Raw genomic sequence first — 22,162 nt, forward strand, 5'->3', positions numbered from 1 at the left:
AATTCATGGAAGCAATTTAGTCATATTATTTCATAAAAGTAGATTTTGGTTTTTTAGTCAATTGGGGCAATTTGCTGAGAAGGACTATTAATTTCATTTTGGCGTTTTGCGTCGACTCACAATAAGCATTGTTTCACTTTTCAAATTGTTACCACCAAATATTGTCACCCTGTATTATATTTAAAGAAATTAAATATGTTTCTCACATTGTGATAAAACGACAGTACCTAGAGCCATCAAAATTTGAATAACATAATCTTCCATAGAATATGGGCATGTGGAAGCCCTAATTTTAATTTGAAATTTGTGTTTTTATTGATTTCATCTTTTGTAACACTTCAACGAATTTTTGATTAACAAACTAAAAGATTTCAAAGCGACCAATGGCAACAATGTACGAAAAAAACATTTTTATCTTCAGAGCGCAAGACTCTGTATCGGAAATTCTAAAGATGTGCTCATTTTAAAATTATTTTGCGATATTGCTGTTGAACTGAATTTTATGGTTTAAATGCAAAGGATGTGATATTCAATAAATAAATTAAAAAAACGGCACTTTGGACATAATTTAAAATCCGAAACCTTTCAGACCTTTTTTGTTACTAATGATGGTGGCAAATGTTGTGAAACTTAAACAATATTTCTAACTGAAAAACCGCACTCTAGAACTTTAGCTTCTTCTCCTACTAACCCTAGTCATAAGTCCTATTGAACATTTATAACAGGACCTTTTGAATCTTTCGTTTTGTCTCCAATGATCTAATTTCTCCTGTATTTCTGATCATGCTTTCTGCTATAATTATTAGGTAGTACTATAATATACAGTATGTTATAGTAATGCCACTACTTTAAAGTATAAAAAAGTTTATGCAAAAGTAAAGTATTCAAGAAAGATACCTTCATTTTGTTACTTAGTTAAGTAAAGAGGGGGGTATGTTTGTTCAGTAATTTACTTTATGTATGCAATCTTATGTTTTCAAATAGATCTGCAGTTGCAAATAGATCTACATGTTTGCCAAAGTGTAACTTTATTTATTACCTCTATAAAAATTAGATTTATTCCAGTACCTCTAAATTTTAGTGATCAGTTTATTAATTAAAACATATTTTATTCTACAAAAGATACTACCTCAGAAAATTATAATATAATTCATGAAGTTCAAGCTCTGAATGTATCTGAAAGTATTAGTAAGAAATTAACACGTTTACCACATGCAACTAGTTTAAATAACTTTTTCTTTCAAATGCCAATTTCCAGAATGAGTGAGCTTTCATTTATAGTGCTTAAATTGAATTCTATTTTAGCATGATTCATAAGACTTTTGTTGGTTGGTGACATAAAACTTGGATTTGAATTTCTTTTATCAAATCAAGTCACGTAATAAAAGAAGTTGGAAGTCTATCTAAACATAAGAAAAACATTCCCACTTCTTTTTTTATATATATACTTCTTATTTTAACATAATAAATTTCACAGCGCTTTCAATCTCCTACACATGAGTGTTGAAGAAAGTTTTGCAAAATGAAGAGAAATCTCAGTGCTCGGTATATTAAAAAGATAGTTATTGAAATTAGATTAATCAAAATTTTATGCCAATAAGTGATAGCCTAGAACAGGATACTTTCCTGGCAGTAGTTAAATTCAGTGAATGCTTAAAATTTTCGTAGTATGCTATTAACTTTGAAGATGAAATTACATGACATTTTCTAAAATTTCCAAGAAGGACAAGGAACTACTAAATGTAGTATTTCATGTCAATGTACTGCGTCTTTGATATGATTTAAATCAAATTCCTCGTCATTATAAATATCACGAATACACATCAAATAGTTTTCTGGTTACAATTTTCTAATTTCGACTATGCGTAATATATGCTTTATGCATGCGCACATTGAAAGAAATATTTAATAAAGTAAACAATAAATACTAAGCTTTTTTTTTTTTTTTTTTTTTTTTTTTTTTTTTTTTTTTTTTTTGTAAATTTTGATACCCTTTAGATCATATATACTCTTTATTTCATAAATTACGGTTTCATATTTTTAATTTTATAATTTCTACATGCCATCTTACCAGATTTAAATTGACGATCTATAATCAGGAAAAACCGATAATCCGGAATCGCTGAAGTCCCGACGAGTCCGGATTAAAGACTTTTGACTATATATGCTAATCTAATTTTAAAAATTGTCGTATAAACTGGCCTTGATGCTTTTTAAAATGCAGGTTGACTTAGTGTTCCCAAATTAGAGTTATGCAAACAGATCTGAGGGATAAATGAAAGAATATAGACAAAAATGAAAATGTCTAAAATGTCTCCCTTTTTGTGTGTGTGCGCATTGAAAAAATATAAATTCTGTCTCCCACAAAGGCAACTTCAGGAGAAATCTTCAAATTAAAAATAGTACAAAAGTCTTTAATCCGGACTCGTCGGGATTAAAATGTGTTGGTGGTTCAAAGATAAATCATGAAATTTCTTTCTTGGTATTTATAATTTTATGAAAAAATTTGTAACTGCAACAACTTTGTCCTAATATCATTTCCCTCTTTAAAGAAACATTTCTGCTTGGCTGTACAGCAATAACAAAAATATGTACAGTCAAAAGTCGTTAATCCGGACTCGTCGGGACTTCGGCGATTCCGGATTATCGATTTTTTCGGATTATAGATCATCAGTTTAAATCGCGTAAGATGGCATGCAGAAATTCTAAAATTAAAAATATGAAACCGTAATTTATGAAATAAAGAACAATTATGATCTAAAGGGTATCAAAATTTACAAAAAAAAAAAAGCATAATATATATTTGTTTACTTTATTAAACATTTCTTTCAATGTAAGTTGTTTAAGTTGCTTCGTTTTTTATGTTATAATAAATTCTCTTTAATTCTATAAACAGACATAATTTCTTGTTCAGTTACAAAGTTCCGCTGTTCAAGTCCTATAATTGCTGTGTCGAGAATACCGACTAATTTGTCAATCGAAATTTTTTCGTTTTCAATAACCTCTGTCACTTTCTTCGCTATTGGAAGCGAATTATAATGACGAGGCATTTGATTTAAATCATATCAAAGACGAGATGAAATACTACATTGAGTAAGCAATTATAAGCCAAATAAAATAAAAACATCTGCCCTTAAGATAAGGATAGTGCTGACAGATCAACTTCCGCAGCGGCGTTAAAGATAAACAAAGTTTAGATAAACTTTATCCATTTTTTGCAGCAATTCCACTTTTTGTTTAATGGACTCTGTAAGATACTTTCGCTTTGTATATCCTTTACATATTAGTAAATATATATCGGAAATTCTATTTGACATAATCGAAAGTTCAAGCTTACTTTTATAAAATTGCTATAACAGTCTGCAAAAAATAATAATCCGGATCCAATTCGAAGATTAAGGAACAACGCAATCTGCAACATTAACTGAAATATATAATTAGATAATTTTAGCTTAGCTTATCCCGTCCGTTATACATTAAACGCGCATTCGCAAACATATTTTGCGCACACGCATATTAGCAGCGGTAAAGGTCTTACGCGCACGCGTCAAAGCGACGCATGCGCAGAAAGTTTGTAGCTTTGAGGTCCGAATTAACGACTTTTGACTGTAGTATGCAATGAAATAAGCCAACTGAATATTTACACTCTATTGAATAAATTGTGTTTTTATTTAACTGTATCTGAATATGATTTTTGATTTCGAATTTAAATTATCTGTATATAAAAAAAAATATCTAAAATCAACATTCTGTTTGTTATTTTAAATAGTCCCTTAACTTTCCAAGAAGACAAACTTAGGGCATATTTACTTTTCTTCATGTCACTGATGGTGTGACAAGCATACCACTATTCTATAGACACTGATCAAATTTTAAGTAATAGAGGATATAGCTAACTGAAGAGACATGAATAGCTAGAACAAACAGAAAGTGATTGTAGACTAAGCAGGGCCTATAAATAAGGCCGGAATCGTTTAAGTTTTGAATGGCAAGTAGTCAAGAGCTCTGCAGCATTGTGGACCACTGCAGATGAAGGTTTTTTACCCCCCTACATCAGTCTGTAGCAATATCTGCCCTGAAACTTCTGGCAACCCAATAAAATTTAGTCTTGGTAAAGTTATCAGAATTAAAAGTCATAAAACCAAGTGCAGTGCTAGTTGTCAAATGAAGAATGTCTATGGTTTCACCCAACAGACAAAAAGAACAGACATCATCGGCAACTACACCAATGTGGTGCAAGTGTTTATGTAAAAAGTCATGTCCTGTCGAGAGTTGAAAATTTGCCGAAAAATCTGCACGGGGCATTAGATATTGCCCCATGCAGATTGTCCATTGGGATAGGCAAAAATGCAAGAGTATTCCACACTTTATCAGTTGAACTAATTTGTACTTTTGTTTTCAGATTTGGCTCACTTTCTTCTTTATCTCAGAACTAAACTGATGGCTGGATAGAGGAAATGTGGTTGGGGCAGCTTATAGCTATTTTTAGGCAAAAGATTGGCTTTTTCATTTCCAGGTACCCCACAACGGCTGGAGATCCATTGAAAAATAAGCTCCCAGCCAGAGGCAATGGTTTGGATACATTTATCTTAGTCTCTTCAACAAGAAAATAATTACTAGTCATATAGGAGACTTCTGCTGTAATTGCAGCCCAGGAGTCAACAAACAAGTGGCATATACAGCCTGAGTAAAAACTTGAAGGCCAGTAAACATTTTTGAGAAAATGTAAAATGAAAAAAAAAGGGATTCAAATAATATTAATTATTAAAGTTCATTGATAAGAAATAAATACTATAAACATAATTTGTAAATACATAATTATGAGAAACGTGGTTATTTACAAAGTTAGTATTTCTGCCTGAGTAAAAACTTTAAGGCCACCAGTCAATTTTAAAAATAAATATAATATAATCATGTAATTACCATTGCAACTACTAGCTTGTGACAACGCTGCAATTTTCATATTTGTCATACATTTCTTCGAAGTATTGGTGATCTTTGTGAAGATGGCACAGGGTCAGAAGTTAACTGATTTTGAAAGAGGAGAGATCGAAGCTTTGTCTTCAACAGGAATGAGTAGTCGTGCTATTACGATAAAGATAGGAAGATCAAAGACTGTAGTCAATAATTTTTTTAATTGAAAGACAATTATGGTAAAAAGAATACTGGAAGACCTAAAGCTTTGTCCTCGCGGGATGAAAGAAGAGTTTGCCAACTTGTATCTACTGGAAAGTACTCAACCAGGAAACTGATTCCGACGACAGGTTTAAAAGTTTGTCAAAAAACGATTTATAACACAATTAGAAGGTCTGGAAGGTTCACTTATATAGCAAAATTGACTAAACCTCAGTTACTGCAGAGACACAAAATAGAGTGTTTGAACTTTGGCCAAAATGTCATGACCTGGGACAACCAATGGATAGAAATTATTTTTTCTGACGAAAAAAATGGAATTTGGATGGACCAGATGGCTGGAATTTTTATTGGCATGATATAAGAAATGAAAAAGAAATATTCTCCAAGTGCCAATTAGGTGGAGGGTCTGTCATGACTTGAGGCTGTTTTGCTTACAATGGTGTGGGCTCAATTGCATTCGTTTCAGGTAGAATGAATTCACAAGGATACCAAAATGTCCTAACAAATCATCTTTTGCCAAATGTTGAATGTCTTGCTGGAGAAAATTGGAAATATCAGCAAGACAATGCATCGATCCACTCGAGTAACGGAAAAAAAAATTGGTCAACAATGTTGAAACTGTGAAATGGCCAGCTAGATCACCTGACCTCAACCCAATCGAAAACCTTTGGGGTGACTTAGCAAGAAGAGTTTATGCAAATGGGTGACATTTTACATCAACAACAGAGCTGAAATCTACTATCAAAGATGAATGGTATAAAACTGACCATACCCTTTGTAAAAAATCGTTTCATCCATGAAAATAAGAATATTTGAAGTAATTCGAAGAAATGACTCCTACACAACCTTCTAAGAATTTGTAATTTTTTTCTTATATGTTATTTTCTATGTCAGCCTTAAAGTTTTTACTCAGGCTCAAATATTCATCTGTGTTTTCTGTAATATATTCTAATAATAAAATATTTTCAACTTAATTTTTCTACTTTTTTTACTTTTATTTAAGCTCAATAATTATCAATCAAATGGTATTTTAATTCCTCAGTTTAAATGTTTCCATTTTCTCAAAAATTTTTACTGGCCTTAAAGTTTTTACTCAGACTTTACATTGCTAAAAGTGTGCAAAGTGGCAAATACCTTGCTAAAGTTGGTGTCAAGTCCAAGAAGATTTAAAATTGCTTTTCCCATAGCATTTTATCTTTGCATCAAAGTTAAAGGCATTAGAACCAACAGCATAGGATTCCTCAAAATATCCTTCACAGTACAAGCCAGCACCAGTATTTTCCTCACATGCAGAGCCATCAGTATAAATATGATCCACTCAGAGCTAGGGTAATTTGTAGCTATAACTTCTAAAGAAAGAGCTTTAAGAGCATCAGGAACTGCATCATATTGCTTCTGAGGCATATCAATGGCAAAATTATAAGTAGGAGGAGAGAGGCCAAACGGGATAGGGGTGGAGTAAAGTAGGCATGCTAATATGTAAAGTACAGAGTTCCTCAGCACAAGAGATAAATGATTTATGTGTTTTCAGTCTAGGGGTGGCAGGGGAGTACTGTTTCCAGTGTTGCAAATTCAATCTTTTACACTTATCATGGAGTTTTGAAACCTGCTTTTTTATAAACTTTAAAGGCTCAGTGCCAGTCTGAATCTCCATGACAGTGACTGGAGTGGAACCAGCTGCATCAGTAACAATCCTAAGTGCCTTATTTTGCATCAAGTCAATATCTTCTTGACAGGTACAAGAGGCACTGGCTATAAGTTCAGCCCTATACTCCAAAACAGGCCTGATGTTCGGTTTAATATAGCACCATCCAGGATCAGCACCCTCTTGTGAGAGGAGCAAAATTTAGTTTAGTTAGCTGAAGAATGTACACAGCGGACCTATAGTGTGTTCACTCGTTCCACTTTGTTTGTACTAATAGAGCACCTAACTTGTGTAACTTTGTACATTATGTAAATAATTAAATATTTGTGTGGTCTAACTTAGTTAGTTTTATTTTGAATCATCTCCATTATCTCTCGTAATTCATTGCTCGTATTTATTACCAAATACCTGACATAAGTTTTATATGTGGCGAAAAAAAGTATCAGTCAAGGATGAAGGTGACACAATACAGTTCCTTTGAAAGTTACCTAGCTAAATTAAAATCAGGAGTTGAAAAGGCTGTTGTCAAATTAGTTAATAATTTGTTAGTAATTTTCTTTCATATTTTATATCTTATACATATGAATATGAGATCAAACTTATTTGTCATGATAAATCTAAATTCACACATATACATCCTGAAATGTACCAAGGCAATTGAGGTACTAAATATATTGGGAGGAAATGAGTCGAGGTATAAAGTGGACGGGTAATTTTGGAGTTATAATCAAGAAAATACCACTTACTCATGGACCTTTAGGGAAACTTTAGGGTTTCAAAGCAGTTCCTTGGCCTCTTAGAGAGTTAACTCTCTATTTTAGTTCAGTTATTTCCCTTTTCTGTCCTAAAAGTTGTAACTGTTTATAATAAATTGGTCTAAACTTCATTATTTCAAAATTACGACATGCCATATAAGACTAACTGAATGCTAATAGCATAGGCGTGTTGTCTGCTGTGTCATCAGCTGCTGAACCATAATTATATATATATATGTGTGTGTGTGTGTGTGTGTGTAAGATAAAAATAATGTAAATCAGCTTAATTAAATTATAAATTTGATTTTCACATTTTTTATTTTCTTAATTGCTGTTTCTTAATTTAGTTATTTCCTCTTTATTCTAAAAATAATAACATTTCTGGGAAATGAAAATTTATTCAGTCATGCAGTTGAATGTCAGTAAATACTCATCTGAAAAGTCTTGCGCTACTTGGGGACGCACCAGTAGCAGAGCGCTAAGTCACAGAACAATGGGTTTCATTCTGGGTGAAAAGTGCTAGTGAAACATGCCACATATGCTTGTGAATAAACCAAACAGTTTTTTCTATATATACGAAGGAGTTATGTTTAAGTGTAGAATATATGCTATTAATCCTAAAACAAGCAAGGCTTACTTCTTACACTTTTAATACAAAGTTAGAGATCAGGAATGATTTTGGGCTCATGTATGATGCACCACATGTTTTTCTATTCTTCATGCATAAGGGTGTGGGAAAGGTCACCATATGCAGTTTGGAGGGCCCATGAGGAGGCAACATTCTATTTATTATCAAATCTGCTATTTCTATTTAGTCGTGTATTTTATAAAAGATGTAATAAAAAGAGCACATTTGTGCACCTGAATCTGTTCTCACCTAGACACGCAATTGCGTGTAGTCGGGATGTACTAGAATGTTTCAAGCTGGATATATAAGATGGAGATGATACAGAGAAGCATTAAAAATCTGAAGTTCTGGTCTCACCCCCCCCCCCTCATTCTGATGAACGTGGAGAATCTTTCATCAGCAAATTGCAATAATAGGAGATAGATTCAAAGGGAAGTTGTATCCAATGAAGTTGACTAATTTCTGCAGAAGTATTAGAAATGATGGGGCACTAGTTAGTTGCAAATGACAAGCTGAAAAGGTGCAGATATTTTCAGTTTTTAGATGTGCATTTTTTTTAATCCAAACATTATTAATGTTTTGTTATTGTCTCTCTATATATATTTTTAGGAAAAATATCGACTTCTAAATTTTACCATAGTTATTAAAGAAAAGCCAATCATTTCTTATTTCAGTAATGCCAGATTCTTAAATTATGAGCAAAATATTGCTTTTGAATGTTCAAAGATAACATGAAATTTGCTTTATCTTCTAAACAAGAGCCAATTTTAGAAAACAAAATTTATATTCCTATTCAGGAGATGGAAGGGTTATTTCATCTTTGTAACTGAAAAAAAAAAAAAAAAAATAAATAAATAAATAAAATAAAATAAAAATTTGTAGAATAGTGTGATAATACATTATTTTCTTTAAGGTGATCTTTGTACTTTTCATTTTTATTTTAAATTAGACTTAAAACATATTGTTTTCAAATTTATTCTGTAAATGATTTGATTGAATTCAAGACTGGCTTTATTTATTTTTTTTTTTTTTCCTGCATAAAAGGTGGGAACTGAATTGTAATATATTCAAGATTATATTTTTTTCATCATTCAAAATAATTAAATTATCCATGAGTATTTTGAGCTATTATTTCATCAATAAAGCAATGATTTCATTTATATTAGGGTATTAATTTGAAGTAAAATGTTTTTTCCATATTAGCTGTTTTCTGCTTTGAATAAGGATCCTACATTAAATTCATATATATTCAGCTAATGAATGGTTAATCTATATATATTCAGCTAATGAATAGTTAATGAGTCAGATTGCTATTTTTTGATAGGGGTATATTCAGTTACACAAAAATAATATTTAACTAAGGGAATTTTCTTCGGAATAATAAATTTTGATACATATAAATTTCAGGTAAAAAAAGGTCTTTTAGATCGTCTCAAGGAGGGCATTGTTATAGGTGATGGTGGATTTGTGTTTTCATTAGAAAAACGAGGTTACGTCAAAGCAGGACCGTGGACTCCAGAAGCAGCTGTAGAACACCCAGATGCTGGTAAATATTAATTGTGCATTAACTGAGATTTTCATTGAGAAAATAATTTACCATTTATTCTTTTATAAATAAAATAATTTCTGTAATTTCATTTCATAGAATCATTATAGCAAATTTTGACATAATTCATTCAAGGGGTAAAATGATATGATTTCTGCAAGATTAAAGAAATTTTCTATAATAATATCTTCATCTAGCGAAAAATGGTAGTGTAATTTTTAAATTAATAAATGCGTAATTACTTATTTGTTAGCATTAGGAACAAGTACCAGTTGGTTAATCCTATTTTAGTGGCATAATAACAGCAACAAACAAACAAAATCTGAAAAGATTCAGATTTTAATGTTTTCCAAAGGAGTCATTTTCCCCATGATGTCAGCTCTTCTTCCTCTGATAATGGATGTTTGAAATGTTTGTTTCTAGATTGTTTGATTTTTATGCTATTTTCTGTTGTTCCTTTTTTTGTTTGTTGCATAAGCTTCTCGGTCATTTTTCATGTGATAAAAACTTTTCCTTTTCGGTAAACTCTCTGACTGCTCAGTTTCTCAGTCAAATTGCTTAAAAAATTACATATTTTTTATACATAAAGAATAAGAGAGGGAAAACCAATTCATGAAATTTACACAAATGAATATGGTATATGAAATTTAGTGGACCACCTGCCTCATCTGTTGACCAAACTTGATTTAACCTCTTCAAGACGGGTGCATCAGCAGTTAATCTTCTCATGAGATGTCATGCCACTTAGAGCAACGCACTTTGTAGATGGTGTGTTGTTGCATTGCAAGACAGGATATTTCGCATGACTAAGCCTAACTTTAAAAAAAGAAAGTCGTTAAACTATAAATACAAAATAAAATATTTGACTCATCTTGATAAAATGTAAAAAAATTTACTTAAATCTCTATCTAAACATATGTAAAAAATAATAAAATATATGATCAAATATTATAGTATAAATAATTGAGAAAGGAGTTAGTGTGTGATAATCTAGCCACTATCATTTCGTTAGTTATGAAACACATTTTCAGGTCAAGCTCTTTAATTATTCCATCCCAGCAGAATAATTAATCCCATGAATCCCATCATTTTAGGCACATCTAGAGGAGTATGCTTATTTTGGATGAAGATGGACTTTCACTCATCTTTTGTTCATATAAATTATTAGTTTCTTCAACTATTATGTTCATTAGATAATAAAAAAAGGGTGAAAAATCAATTTCATTTTCATAACTTTGAATTAAGTTTACTTCTGCAATTTCTATAAATTCATAAGTCAATTATTTAACAGATCAAGTTCATGACTGAGTAGCCACTGTTCTGCTGGATTGTGAGATGAAAGCAAAACAAACTTCCAATTCAGTCTCTGAGAAAATTTCGGTATCAAAATCACTGTTCTCACTTAAATCTAGAGTTTTCAGTGTCAAAATAGTCACTTGTGGGCTCGAATGAATACTCATGGGCTTTACAATTTGAATATACTCGTCTTCCATTGAAAACTTCTTTCTCATCACATTATTAGTTTAATTATATTACCTGAAGCAAAAAACTTATGTCTTATCTAAAGAAGATGCAAACTGAATACAAACCGGAGTTCTTAAAACCACAGCTCCACTCCCAATCTTCTCTTAGAAAAACAAAAAACAAATTTAAAGCATCGGAAACTGTTCAATGTTTATATCACATGAAGCCAACTGCGGGTCAGCTGGGTTTTGTTTACTTTATATCATCTGCTTGTACATCTAAACAAATCACTAGAATCGGAAAGTACTTCACTGATACAAGGTCAGCAAAGTACATATATGTTCAAAGAAGCTAACTGTAGTGGACATGGAGTGCTATCTAGTGATTTAAAAAATTCTGAAAGAATGTGTATGTTTGAGAATGCATATGTGCAACACCTCTCTGGAAGATCAATACAAGCTGCAATGCACCAGTGCATCACCCGGCTGCTAGCGACATTTGGGATTGATGCATATACGACACACCCATCAGCAGAAGGGTTTTTAGTTCTGCAACATGCCATTGCAAAGCAGTTAAAGTCTAAATACTGCACAAAATGACTGAGAATTGCTGAGAGTTAAACTATGAAACAATAGGGTATGCTTTTAAATACATGCAACAAACTCGTGCATGCATATATCACTGGCTGTATAAATTTTGCTACAGTTATGTTGTCCATGGAAATCTTGTGATAAACAGTTAGACATTGTGCATCTTTTATTTCAAAATTGATTTGGATATTAATTTTGATTTGGATATCAAAATTGATATGAGGAAAAATTGAGGTTTGAAATTGATAACCCTTTCAGGTTAGTGATTTTACAAAATAATTTTGAAATTGGCAGAAACCGGTATAGAAAGTAGTCTTTGTCTTCAAAGGCAAATGTTAGTTAATTTAGATAATTTTACATCATGAGAATAAAAATTAAATTCAGTGTGTCTTTTTTCTCTAAATAATAATTATTTATTGAATAAATAGATACTTTAATACAGTACAAAGTTCGAAATCTGGAATCGTCGAAGTCCCGACAAGTCCGGATTTGGGATTTTTCCGGATAATAAATGATCAATTTAAATCTTGTAAGATGGCATGCAGAAATTATACAATTAAAAATATGAAATAAAGAACAATTATGTTCTAAAGGGTATCAAAATTTACAAAAAAGACCTTAATATTTATTTGTTTGCTTTATTAAACATTTCTTTCAATGTAAGTTGTTTAAGTTGCTTCCATAAAAAATTCAAAAAGTTTGTTTTTATTATGTCATATACAGTTGACTTTCCAATGCCATACTCCTCGCATAATTTTGGGACAGATATATATGCCTTTATCCATTTTTTTGCAGCAATTCTACTTTTTGTTTAATGGACATCAAAACATGGTTTTGCTTTGTAGATCCTTTGGCAGCTCCAGAACTGGAAACTCTTTTCGATATAATCGAAAGTTCAAGTTTCATTTTTATAAAATTGCTGTAATAATAACATCCTGCAAAAAATAATAAGCTGGATCGAATTAGAAGATTAAGGAGCAGCACAGTCTGCTACATTAACTGAAATGCCTTGGAATCAGTTAAGATAATTTTAGCCTAGCTTAATAGCGTCCGTTATACATTATTGGCTGTGTATCACAAGATTGGTGACGAAAGCCAAGTTGTTCCGCTAAATTTTGTCTTGCTCTTATTGCGTACTGAATTAAGCCTGAATTGTATTAGTTATTTACTATAACTACGTTTATTTCTTGCACATGCTTAAAACTAATCTGACTTCTGAATAAATAAACTCGCACATTACTTAGGCTTTATCTAGGGCCGGCGCTAGATACCACCTGGTGCAGTCTCTAAATTCTGCTACAAAGTGCCTTCCTAAGATCTAAATTTTCGCCTCGCCTAAACTTTGGATTCCAGTGCTTTCCTCCCTAAATTATAAAAAACTTCTCATCCCTTAATTTTGCCGCTCGGTGCTTCCCAAATACCAGAAATTGTGTCTTCCCTAAATTCTGCAGCCGCTTCTGGGTTTATGGTGAATAACATATCAGTTATTCTTAGTTAAAATAGCACAAAATGTAATCTTTTGGCCTATGAGTTTCATTAACAAAATCTATTTTTAGCATATGAAAAGAAATTTTTGTTGAATTTTTTCTCGTCAATATTTCTTAGAGCATTTAAAAAATCTATAATCATTGCCAAACATCATGTTAGCAGAAAAGGTTGCCTTACTCTTGTTATTTATTCAATTACTAATATATAAAAAAAAGTTTAGGCACATCACTGCATGAGTTATTACTGAAGCTGTCATGTATTGATAACCATGCAGTGTTGAAAGCAAAATATAATAATGACTTACCAGGTCGGCGTCAGGGATATAAAATAGGTGAATGTTTCGGTTTGAGATGTGATGCTAAGCAGACACTGAGCTGCAGAGCCAAATTATTAATCTCTCATATTTTATGCTTACTTGATTGTTTTTTCATAATAATGTATTTTATTTAGTGCATGAGTGAAATTAAGAATTGGAATTTTTAAGTGAAAATCTCCACACATTTTATTATGGAAGGAAAAATCAAATGTGCATGCGTAAAGCATAACCCCCCCCCCCCCGAAAAAAAAAAAAAAAAAAGATCTGTGGCTTTGAGGTCCGGATTGATCATTGGGGATAATGGACATCTAGATTTCGGTACTGTATTGGATTTTTTGAGCTATAGTTGTTACAGTCTCCCTTTTTTTTCTTTTAAGATTTATGAAACCAGTTTATGTTGATTTAAAATATTGCATATTACTTAACCCTACATCTCCAATGTATGGATCAACTCTCATTATACAGAACTGGTGAAATTGCCAGTGTGCTTGTTATGTGATTTAGTTTACATAATTGTTAACTACCTTTACAGTTTCCTTGATTGTAATGATAATGCATACTTTCGAGACTTTGTTAAGTTACCTAGCAGAGACTGATGGTTCAAAAGTTTGAGAGGTCTTGCAAAAGATTTAAAAAAAAAAAAAAAAATGGACATTTGATTGAGCATAATGTATTTGGGAAATACATTTCTATGATTCAGCAGCAAATGGAGAAAAGTAACCATGCCGACTGAAAGGTTAAAAAAACTCAGATGAAATAGCAGACTGTCATCTAATGTTATTAAATTACAGATCTTCCCTAACAATGTAGTTGTGTGATCTTTGTTTTTTGCTTGAAAGGAGAAATTGTTACAGCTTAATTAATAATTTCTAATATCGTTTTACCTTTATGTATTTGGTTAGTTGAAAAGTAATGCAATTTTGAAATAACAGACAGGAAATAGTTGGAACAGAAAATACTTAATGTCCTAATCAATTATATGATCTGTTCGTTGTCTTGCCATGAAATGCTTAAAAACCTTGCATTTATAAAAGGAATGTGATTTGGTCGCAAAAAAGTCCACAACACCCATTTTGACCTGTGGGTACTTCAGAGCCCCCCACCACACACACATACACAGAGAGAAAGTGTTCTAGAGATAAAACAGATAATAATCTGTCACAACAGTGTCTGATGAATAAGGTTGTAATACAAAGCTTTGTGTCCTAATTCTTTGATCATCAACTGGGTTATTCATATTGTATGTGGTTTGTTAGGTTATGGAGTAAGATATGCCTTTTCTATTAATCAGTCTGGGATGCTGATTAAATTATTGCACAACATACTACAGTACAAAGTTCATAATCTGTATGTCCATTATCCGGAATGATCTATAATAATCCGGACCTCAAAGCCAGGTATCATATTGCATGTTGAGGACGATGAAGATGATAGCCTTGAATTTGAAGGTTTTCGGACATCGCAAACTAAAGGTAAAATTTTCCAATTATTGGATTTTGTAAAGAAATTTGGAAAAGCTTAATAAATGAAGATGATATAACAGAAGGTTTTCATTGTGATGACAAAGCCCCAATCATCAATCAATTAACAGACGGCGAAATCTCTAGTATGGTTCTAGATCCAGAAAATACCGCTTCCGATAGCGAAGAAAGTGACAGAGAGGTTATTGAAAACGAAAAAATTTTGATTGACAAGTTAGTCAGTATTCTTGACACAGCAATTACAGGACTTGAACAGTGAAACTTTATAACTGAACAAGAAATTATGTTTCATATAAACATACATATGAAAATATGTATGTTTATAAAATTAAAGAGAAAGTATTAGCACAAAAAACAAAGCAACTTAAACAACATACGTTGAAAGAAATGTTTAATAAAGTAAGCAAATAAATATTAAGCTTTTTTTTAAATAAATTTTGATACCCTTTAGATTATAATTGTTCTGTATTTCATAAATTATGGTTTCATATTTTTAATTATATAATTTCTGCATGCCATCTTACCAGATTTAAACTAATGATTTATAATCCGGAATCGCCAAAGTCCGGACGAGTCCGGATTGTGGACTTTGTACTGTCTCACATTTCGTGATGGTCAGCATTTCTCTTTGATTACAATAAAAAACCTTAAGGAATTTTATAGCATCTCTTAATTAAAGCAATTCTCTTTTGCATCTATTGATAGCTGTCATTTTATTTTTGTGATCACTGATTGTGTGTGGTGTATTATGTACAAAATTTATATGAAAACTGATTTTAACTTCCGGATTTCTGTGCTTCTTTATTTATACCATATTTTAAATAACTGCTGTTATTATTATTACAGGTAATACAGTCAAAAGTCGCTAATCCGGACTCGTCGGGACTTCGGCGATTCTGGATTATCGATTTTTCCGGATTATTGATCATCAGTTTAAATCTCGTAAGATGGCATGCAGAAATTATAAAATTAAAAATATGAAACCGTAATTTATGAAATAAAGAACAATTATGATCTAAAGCAGTGGTTCTTAACCAGGGGTGCGGGAGAAGCCCATACCTAACCATAAAAATTATTAAATATCATTTATTAAATTTCTTATAATAAAATATTTGAAATTTGAAATAGTGTCCCCAATATTGAAGCTCATAAAAATTGGTAGCACCTAGCTCACTTATCGGCAAAAGACACAGGAAAGAGCCGGTGCCGATGGGCGTATACACTACACTATGGAAAGGCATGAAACGCTTCAAACGAACGCGGACAGGCAGCTAGGTGACGGAGAAAAGAAAAAAAAATTGTGGGAATACATGCGGAGAACGTTATCCCAGCTTGCGCATGCGCTAAGTTCAATATGTGCTACTCCAATGGAATGTACAGATTCACAGATTTGTATCTGCATCTACTGCGCCTGTGTTAGGTTGAGTCAACTAATGTGTCTGCGACATGTATATTGTGTATTCTGACTTGTCCAGAAACCTCTTGAGACTAATGCATTCTTAATTGCCCATTCAAGCCGAATGGGATTCAATGATATTACAAACATAACAACATTATATATATTATATTAAATAATTTCTAAATAATTAAATCGATTATAGTGAACCCCACTATGTCAACTATGTCAAAAAAACGAAAATGGAACAATAAATATGCCGGTTATGGATTTACCTGCACAACCGAAAAAGATGGCACGCAATGACCGCAATGCATCTTGTGTTCCAAGATATTTTCAAACAGCAATCTCAAACCATCAAAGTTATTAGAGAATTTCAACAATCTGCATGGTGACGAAAAAGCGCATAGCATGAACAGCTTGAAGCCAAAGAATGCTCAGTTTGATACCAATGGAAACTATCATAAAATTGTGCGGATCAGCAATTCAAAAACCTTTATTAGAAGTGTCATATCAAGTGGCATATTTATGTGCAAAAAAAAAAAAAAAAAGAAAAAAAAAAAAGAAAGAAAGAAACCCTTACACGATCGCTGAACAGTTGATTAAACCTTCTGCTTTAATTATTGCTAAAACAGTTTTAGATTCGGGAGCACATAAAAAAAATCCAACAGATTCCATTATCAAATGATATCGCGAATACAAGATCGCGACGATCGCGAATACAAGATCTCAGTGAAGATATTTTAATGCAAGTAACTGAAGACATAAAAATCAGTCCACTAAAAAAATAATCATGCAACTGGATGAGTCAACTGATGTTGATAATTGTAGCCAACTTTTGGTATTTGTCAGGTATGTGAAGGAAAAAGTGTTGTGTAGCGAATTTAATTTAATTAAGTGATTCATAAAAATCAAAATTTTAATTTTTAATTATTCAAAATTTGAGCTACACAAGTTTGGTTATATTCTTTTTGGGCCTATTAATTCTAGTGTAATATATTTTGGCTTTCCGAGTTTACGCGAACTGCGTCTTCAATCTTGTACATGCAAACAATGGATAAGTATTTTTTTCCACGTAATAAACTCAGTTTTTCATGTCAAAAATTAATTTGATTTCTTAGTATTTAATATCATTAGTTGCAGAAAAATTAGCTCTTTAATTTGGCATAACTTTCGTTTTTCTAACTTTAATTGCATTTCAGTTATGAGCTTTAATTACTAGATTTTTCTTCGTTTTGCTTGTGATTTAGTTAAAGGAGGATGAAATGCCTTCCTTCCGGTTGAAAAGTCACTTTTTGCGAGTTTTCAGCGTTCTTTCGTTGGGACCCTTGCTGGGTTGTTGAAATTCCTAATTTCCCCCTGTCACAGGTGGTGTTTGTTTGGCGACATAGATTTTCCGTTGAGGTTTCAACGTAGTGGTTTTGGCGAGTTTGATAACATGACGGTATGCTGTTGTTGCAACTATTTTAACTTTCGGCGAAGAATGGGTTGCGCCAACTTGGCAGTCCGGCGCTCTCCCTTTTAACGGGTTGTTTTGTGGGACGAGGTGACTTTTTACACTTTTTGACGCTTCTTTTGCCCTTTGAATTCCATCTGCCGGAGGCGACGGTTGACTCCTACGAAGAAAATGGAGCTTCGCCTCGATAGACCTACGGGCCTCTTGGCTAAGCGCTTTGAGCGCGGGCCGTAGGTATGGGCATCTATGTCTTCGCAAAATTTCTAAATTCTTTCATCAGTTTTTTTGTTGTGTGTGTTTGTGTATCTCAAGAAAAATATACAGAAGTAAATTTCTAGAAAAATGATGCGTGCTCCCAGCTTACCCATATGATTCGTCGCTAAATGATGCGTGCTCCCAGCTCACCCATATGATTCGTCGCTATACTCTGAAACAGAGCGTTAATTTACAATCGTTGCTTTTGGAACCTGTTAGAATTTGATTCCTCATTTCCCACTGAAGATGTCAGGGAATTGGTTTGAAAGTTAGTTCCTGTTAATTTCCTCGTATCTCCATATCCGGGACTGTATTCAATTATTTGGCCTGTGTAGATCCTCATTTGTTCATCGTAATCTTCTAGTATCTCCAAATCCGGAACTGTATTTCACTTATCTTGCCGTATTGGAACCTCATTTGTTCATCCTAAAATCTACTAGAACTTCTAGGCTACCGTAATGTCTCCATACAATTCGACGAACTTTTTTTTTTCCCTTCAACAGGCTGCCAGCATTCCTCATGAGCTTCAATGGATTTTTTTTTTTTTTTTTTTTTTTTTTTTTTTTTTTTTTTTTGTTGTTTGATTTCCCTCTGCTCAGCGAACAGATAAGTTCTTTTCTTTTTTTGGTTAATTCTTGGTTAGTTAAATATTATAGATTTCTGCAGTTAAAATGATTGAATTAACTTAATTTGTTGAACCTTAAATTTTTTGTAGTTGATAACTTTATCCTAACTCTATTGAAATCATTTTTCTTTGGTGTATCAATTAAGTAAAAGCATTAAATTGAATAAAGATTTATAACCTTATTAAAATTATTGTAACTTAACTTAATGGTTAAGAAAATTAAGTTCTTCAGGAAATTATTTAATTGAATTTTTTTCTGAATTACTCATTGGTGAGGATGATTTGTAATAGTGCTTGTATTAGAGCATTCTTGCTTCTCTCAGGACGAACTTGTTTGTAGAAGTGTAAATGTGTCAGTACTTATCTTTATCCGGTTAAACCATATTTAATTAATCAAAGGAAAAAAATTAAATAATAAAAATTATTATGTGCAATAATAGTATTTAAATGATGGTATTGAGTGCAATATTAAGCAATGTTTTTTTGTTGTATTGATGAATTCTGTGTGAAGTGGAAAGTGTAACTTGTTAAATTTTTTTTTATTATTATTATTTTCTCCCCGGGGAGGGTAGTGTTCTTAAATTTATAGTTTATTTTGGTATGTTTTACCAGATTTGCAATATTAAATTTAATAGTAATTACAAGGATGTTAAAAATAATTACTCAGAAATGTTGGATGTGTAAAACAATAGTTCTAATTTTGTTGGATATATTTTGATTTTTTTTCAACTAATGGATATATATATAATTTGCATTAATAGTTAAATAAATAAGTTTTTCTAGATCATTCAAAGGTTAAATTTATTTTGTGTGTTCATGATTTTTACCAGTCTTACTCAAATGAATTTTAGGGTTATTCCGAAATAAACACAACACAATTAGAACAGGTTATTGATACTGGAATGTTATGGTAGGAAAGAGTATTATGGTGTTATGGTAAATTAGTAGGGTACCGTTTTGGTAACTTAGGAAAATTAGAAGGTAAAAATTTAAAAATTCAAAAAAAAAAACAAAAAAAAAAAAAAAAAAACACCATAACATTATTGGTGCCCTGACCCTTCGAACCAACTTAGCACTTAACAATTTTTGTTGTGCTGTTTATTTTTGTACCACCTTTGGCTTGCTCTTATAGTTGAACTTAATTTTGACTTGAGACTGGTGATTGTCATGTGTACTATTGCATATTTATGTGAAAGTTTTCTTCCACATGTCTAGGCCTTTTACTGAAACCATACTCGTTAGTTAGTTACAGTGACAGGCCTATACAGCGGTCGTATTACTGTTCTTATTTTATACTTATTGTTTGAGGTTGCATACCAGATATGTACTACTGATACACATTTGGACTTTAAAACTATTGTATCCAACACAAACATTTTCATGCAGTACCTGTTTAGTTAAGTATTTTCTTTTTGTGCAAAATTTTGTATTGCATTTTTACATATTAATTTTGAGGATTACTGTTTCACACTTTTGCAACTGTATGTTTGCAACATAAGGTTATAAGGCACGTGTGTTAATCACACATTGGGATACATCCCTATTTATGTGCTTGCTATTTATGTGCTAATTACTGATATTCATTTATCATCACTTTTAAGTTTTGGTGAGAATTGCATTTGTGTTAATGAATTGATTTTTTTTTTTTTTTTTTCTTATTGCATTTTGAGTGATTATTTTGAAGAATTTTAATTTTAATTAATTGAATTAGTGTCAGAGCAGTATTTTTGTGTTCAGAAATTAGTAATTTTCTTTTAAAACCTCTTGAGATGTGTTATTGGATTTGTTTTCCATGGAATCAGTACCTAATTGAATTGAGTTAAAAATTTGGATATTTAAAATGTTGAAAAATCTGAAATGTTGGTTTCTTAGGGTTAATTTTGGTTAGATTTGTAAAGTTGCGTGGGACCAGTGATTATTTATTTAGGGATTGATTTTTTTTTTTTTTTTTTTTTTTTTTTTTTTTTTTTTTTGGGAAGTTAATTTTCAGCCGGAGTGAAGTTTCTTGTTTAGCGTTCTGAATTTGAGTAATTGAATTTTCTACCTTAGTTTGTGAATTTTGTGAACATTTATTGCTGTCTGAGAAATGTCTGAAAACAGTAGAATAGTGAGTTTTGCATTTTACAGCAAAATTTTTGGTTTGTGAATTTTGGAAAAACAAAGATTTTTTTGGAAAGGTAGAGTTGGTTTTGTTTGAAGTTTTGGAAATGTAGTTAAAAGATATTATTCTTACTCATAGTTTTGGCTTTTCAAGTGGTTTTAATGGTAGTTTCATAGTGAGGTTACTGGTGAGTGGTGTGACATTTGTTTTGACAGTATTTCTTTTTTGGTTTGTCAATTTTTGAGCTTAATAGCTTATTGTTTTGATTTTAAATTAAATTTTTTTTTTCTTTGGCTGAACTTGTTGCAGTGTTGTAGTAACTTTAAAAGTGGATGTGAAATGTGTTTGGAAATTTAAACTTTGATACTAGTGAAAGTGAAAGTTTGTTTTGAGAAGAATTTTGATTTGGTTTTAGGATTTTAAGAGTAATTAACTCCACTGAGTTTAGTACTGAGTTTCTGTTTTCAAGTTGGTTGTCTTTCAAAAACTTTTTCTTTTCTGGTTTCTGGTTATACTGTGTGGTTACTGAAAAATTTGTGATTGCTCTTGAGGCTTAGTGTATTTCAAAGAGTTTTGTTTTTGAAGTGGTTTAAGGAAAAGTATAGAATTGGGTTTTGTGAGAATTATGGATTTTGAGATTTTTCTGTGTAAACACTTCCCTCTTGTCTGCTTTTGCATTTTTGTGCCTGCAGTTTTGTAGTTTTGTTCTGAAGTAGTCATGCTTACGATTGCTACCTAGAGTGCAATGAATACTCTTCTTTTCTTTAATTACTCTCCAGGATCTAGACTTTGAGAACATTGGTGCAGCATTGTTTTCTTTAAAAATTGTGGCAAACCCCTTTTGTTGGGCACCTTCTTGTTTACGTGTAAATTCTGTGTGTAACCAACCTGCTTCAGTTCTGTCTGTTGAATTCATTTTGGCTATTTTCAGAATTTGATTTTTTTTTTTTTTTTTTGGTTTGAGCTTGAATTGTTTATGAATTTGGTTTTTTTTTAAGAGTGTTAGTTTTGTTTTCTTGAAAGAATAGTTAAAGGTTTTTCTTCCACATTTTACAACTGGTTTGTTCTGGGAGTTGTCTGCATTTGGTGAATTTCTTTTAGTTTCGGTTTCGAGTTCTTGACACAATAGTGTTTTGTTTTTAAGGATTTTTTCGGCTGGTCCAAATTTTAATTTCCTTGTTTCCAAGTAAGCTTGTCTAAATTATTTTTCCCCTTTTGCTTCTAGATGCGTTCTAGTTTTTTTCGGCTTAATTTTTTTTTGGTCAAGTTTTTTTTTCCGT

The 22,162-nt window shown here is 31.8% G+C and overlaps 1 protein-coding gene across 2 annotated transcripts in view; it reads left to right on the forward strand.

The window, feature by feature from the left end:
• LOC118195838 (betaine--homocysteine S-methyltransferase 1-like) overlaps positions 1-22,162 on the forward strand; it is a 145,966-nt gene that overhangs the window by 15,143 nt on the left and 108,661 nt on the right. For both annotated transcript variants that reach the window (XM_085810984.1, XM_085810985.1), the window contains exon 3: positions 9,572-9,710. In XM_085810984.1, the coding sequence (XP_085667110.1) occupies positions 9,572-9,710 (139 nt within the window). The remainder of the gene's footprint in view (positions 1-9,571; positions 9,711-22,162) is intronic.

Source organism: Stegodyphus dumicola, chromosome 2, assembly GCF_044657685.1.
Source record: "Stegodyphus dumicola isolate Sdum_Otavi_A_Nest chromosome 2, ASM4465768v1".
NCBI lineage: Eukaryota > Metazoa > Arthropoda > Arachnida > Araneae > Eresidae > Stegodyphus > Stegodyphus dumicola.